Raw genomic sequence first — 4,346 nt, forward strand, 5'->3', positions numbered from 1 at the left:
AATTTCTTTCAATTTTTGACTTTTTTATTACCAAATATCACCATACTTTAGCACATGTATGTTTGATATATGACTTGAATCGAATTAAAGTGTACTTAGACCCATTTTAAGAAAATTACTTGACTAATATGAAATTAAACGATGCGTTAATGAAAAATATTATGACAACGTAGCGTTAGCACGAGTATATTACTGCTACTTCTGATGATCCGATTACTGGACGGGAACCCAAAAGAAAGGAAATTATGTAGAGCTAGCCTCCGTTGATTGGTACACAAGGGGACTACTCTTTTAAACTCTCTGATGGTGGTGTACGACTAAAGTTGGTATAAAATAGGGACCTTCTCTATCTACCATCCTTAAGTAACACAGGAGCTACACAATCTAATTAACCCAGCAAATCTGTTCATCCAAAAAACCAAAAAAAAAAAAGATCCTTGCTTGGTTCCATCTTGATGTTGATGATGGAGGTACAGTAGTAGGTAAGTGTGAGTATATCAGACGTCGATGCCGCCCTGGGTGATGCGGTCGTCGGGCGGGCTGATGGTGATCCAGAGGAGGGAGACGGTGATGGAGATGAGGCCCGCCCAGACGTAGACGATGGTGGGGGTCCGGCCGCGGCGGCCCATGAGGCCCTTGGCGAAGGGGTAGTAGTGCGCCAGCACCCAGAAGCTGAAGAACCCGCCGCCGAGCAGCTTGCTGTACTGCGGGATCTCCGCGTACACCGTCCTCGACACGCCGACGACGAGCGCGATGATGTTGATCCCGATCACGGCCAGCGGCGGGATGAAGAGCGACGTCCACTTGATCAGGTACAGCTCCGCGAACGGGTCGTCGTCGTCGTCCGCCGCCGCCTTGGCCGTCAGCGTGAAGGAGATCTCGATGCCTGCCACCACCTTGAGCAGGCCCTGCAGCACCGCCGCCAGGTGCGCCGACGTGCCGCCGATCACCCAGAACTGCTCGTTCCGCCACCACTCCTCCAGCCCGATCCCGGACCACTTCACCTCGAGCAGGCACAGCAGCATGAGCGTGACGGTGATGAGCAGCAGATAGCAGAGGAAGGTCGGGTCCAGCGTCGCGACGATGAACTGGCCGGAGAAGAGGGACAGCGCCGGCAGGAGGCAGTACATGATGAGGAAGAGGGAGGTGAAGGGGTAGATGCCGACGTTGAGGTACGCCATGCGCTGCAGGAACTTGAGCCGCCGCGACGCCAGCAGCGCGTTGTTCTTGGAGAAGAAGATCTCCACCGACCCCGTCGCCCACCGGAGCACCTGGTGGAGGCGGTCGGTCAGGTTGATCGGCGCCGTCCCGCGGAACGCGTCGCGCCGGGTGATGCAGTACACGGAGCGCCACCCGCGGTTGTGCATCCGGTAGCCGGTCACCACGTCCTCGGTGACGGAGCCGTAGATCCACCCCACGCGCTGCCCCCACTCCGTGTTGTCCTCGTACCAGCACGAGATCACCGCCACCGCCTCCGCCACCGTCGCGGCGTCCAGCGGCGGCCGCGGCATCAGCAGCGCCCCGGGGGGCCGCCCGTTCTGCACGGACGGGTGGTCCTGCAGCGGCCGCCCCTGGTACTCCGCCACGGCGATCGACTCGATGAACATCTTCGACTTGCCGAACTTCTGCGGCGCCTCGTGGTCGGGGTGCTCCGACAGCGGCCGCAGCTCGTGCTCGCCGCCGGACGACGCGTCGCCGCCGTGCCGCGGGTACTGCGGGTCGATGGGCACCTTGGTCTGCCCGTAGGCGCCGCGGTACTCGATGGCGCGCGGCGGGTTGAAGCCGTAGACGGCGTAGCGGCGGAAGAGGCAGCCCGTGCCGACGTACATGGGGCCCTGCAGGCCGTCGAGGGCGCGCATGTTGCCGTCGAAGAAGACGGTGTTGTGGTTGGCGTAGCGGTCGGAGGGGTCGATCCCCTCGAACCGCTGCGGGAACTGGATGTAGCAGATGCGGTCGCCGCCGCGGTCGAGCATGTAGCACATCGCCTCCCGGATCGCCATGCAGTTGTAGATGTAGTGGTCGCAGTCGAAGTTGAGCATGAACGGCCCGTTCGACAGGATCGCCGACGCCCGCACCATGGCGTTCATGGCGCCGGCCTTCTTGTTGTGGTCGTACCCGGCGCGCTTCTCCCTCGACAGGTACGCGAACATCGGGATGCGCACGTCCACGTCCGTCATGTCCAGGTACGGGTGCTCGCCGGCCTCCCCGTACACCACGTCGTGGTGCGGGTTCTTGATCATCACCTGCACGATGCTGCCGTGGTCCCCCTTCCCGTGGTCCGGCGCCGGGTCCAGCCAGGTCCCCGGCCAGTGCGTCCCGTCGGCCATCCAGGTCGCGGCCTTCACGGCGGCGAGCGCGTCGGCCTCCCCCGCAGCCTGCTTGTCGCGCGCCAGCTTGCGCTCCCGAGCGTTCATGGCGTTGGCGCGCCGGCGGATGAGGTCGGCGAGGCCGTTGACGCGGATCTTGAACTCGTCGTACTCGCGCTTGATCCACCGCCGGTCCTTCACGAAGTCCGGCCGCTTCTTGCCCTTGGTCGGGTCCCCCTTCTGCGTGAAGTACGCCTCCGGGTTGCGCGGCTCGATGCCGTGCTTGCGGCAGAACGGCACCCACACCTTGGCGAACGCGCTCGCCTCCGCCATGGCCTCGAAGTTGAGCAGCGCGCCGCCGTCGTCGGAGATGTAGACGAACAGCTTCTCCACCGGGTACTCGGTGGCGAGGATGGAGAGCAGCGTGTTGGCCGTCACAAGCGGGGGCTCCTTGTAGGGATCGGCGGTGGAGATGAACACGTCCAGCCCCGGCAGGTCGGAGCGCCCCGTCGGGTTCGTCGGCGACGGCGACTCGAACTTCTCCCGGAGCGCCACCAGGTCGGCGGCGCGGTTGATCGGGTTAAGCTTGGGCATCTGGTCGAGCAGCCACGAGAAGGCGAACCAGAGCTCGCACACGATGGACATCCCCCACAGCCAGAGCGCGTCCATGTTAGGGTTCGTCACGCGCCACACCAGGAAGAAGAAGAGCGCCACGAACCGCACCATCACCAGCAGCCTGTAGGGGCTCAGGATGCCGGGAGGGATGGGCACCTTGCGGCTCAGCGGCTTCCACGGCTTTTCGACGAGGTCCTCCATCTTCACAGCGCCGCCTCCGCCGCCGTCGTCGCCGGCGTACGCGTTGTCCTGGGCCCAGTAGGCGTTCCCGATGCCGTACGTGCCCTTGGTCTCGAACAGCCACCGGTTGTGGTCGAAGTCTCCGGTCTGGCTTCGCACCAGCAGCGACTTGGAGTTGGACGGCGCCGGCACGCGCGCCGTCGACAGCCGCCGGTCCATCTTCGCGCCGTCGTCGCCACCGGCGCCGCCGCGCCGGTTGACGAGCTTGGACGAGCCATAGGGCGGGAGCGGCAGATCGCCCGGCCTGGCGCCACCACCGGTCGGCGCCGCGGGCGGGAGACCACCCCCGTAGGGCTGGTTGTCCGGGGTGGGCGGCATGAGGACGGTGTAGTTGGCATAGTCTCCGGACATGGCGGCGGCGGCGTAGTACTCCGGCGCGACGTCGAGGTCGTCGTCGCTGGAGATGCTGGCCAGGCGGCCAGGCGCTCGACGTCCGCCGCGTGAGCCTGTCGGATGGCTTGGGCGCCCCCGGCGACGACGAGGCTGGTTTCCTCCTCCTCGATCACTAGCTAGCTAGCTTCTCGGAGGCCCCATGCGACTCTCGCCATTGTTGCAACAGATTGCATGGTTTAGAGGGATTCACGAGAGGAAGAGATGGCATATGGCATGTGGAGTGCCGACACTTTCGGGGCCAATTCATTCATCCTAAATTTCTAGTTTTCTATGGACTACTTCGTGTTTAACTTAATTAGCCCAAAATTCAAACCTTTTTGAAATTTGAACATTTTGTCGCTAAATGGGGAGTAGTATGACTTCTCCATATATGTCACGCCCGGAGTTTCACCCCAAGCCTAAATCGTAAAAAGAAATTCGTAAATAACAATTGGCTTAATTAACTCAGGAAAAATCCCTCTAAAAGGAATTAATTTAATTAAATCGAGGCTCGCAAATCGATTAACTGGATTTAAATTCAAATTGCAGAACAATAAAATTTGACCAAACAAATTAATTTAAAACTCGGCAAAAATGGGGTTTTTCTTTTTCCCTCCTTTTTCCTTTCTTTTTCCCTTCCTTCTCAAATTGGGCCGAAGTCCAATTTTCCTCCCTTCCTTTTCTTTTTCCTTTTTTCTTTTTCCTCTCCTCCTTCCCGGGCCAGCCCAGCCGAGCCGGCCCACCTCTCCCCGCCCGGCCGGCCTAGCCGAGCCGGCCTTCCGCTCCGTCCCCGCGCGCGCGCGCGCTCCTCCC

At 60.8% G+C, this 4,346-nt stretch overlaps 1 protein-coding gene across 1 annotated transcript; it reads right to left on the bottom strand.

The window, feature by feature from the left end:
* Nucleotides 1–217: 217 nt before the first annotated feature.
* Nucleotides 218–3,709, bottom strand: LOC102707975 (putative cellulose synthase-like protein D5). The gene has a single exon (XM_040525213.1). It carries the CDS (start codon nucleotides 3,510–3,512, stop codon nucleotides 498–500), a length of 3,015 nt encoding a protein of 1,004 aa, XP_040381147.1. The 5' UTR covers nucleotides 3,513–3,709; the 3' UTR covers nucleotides 218–497.
* Between the last annotated feature and the right edge of the window lie 637 nt (nucleotides 3,710–4,346).

Source organism: Oryza brachyantha, chromosome 6 (assembly GCF_000231095.2).
Source record: "Oryza brachyantha chromosome 6, ObraRS2, whole genome shotgun sequence".
NCBI classification, from domain to species: Eukaryota; Viridiplantae; Streptophyta; class Magnoliopsida; order Poales; family Poaceae; genus Oryza; species Oryza brachyantha.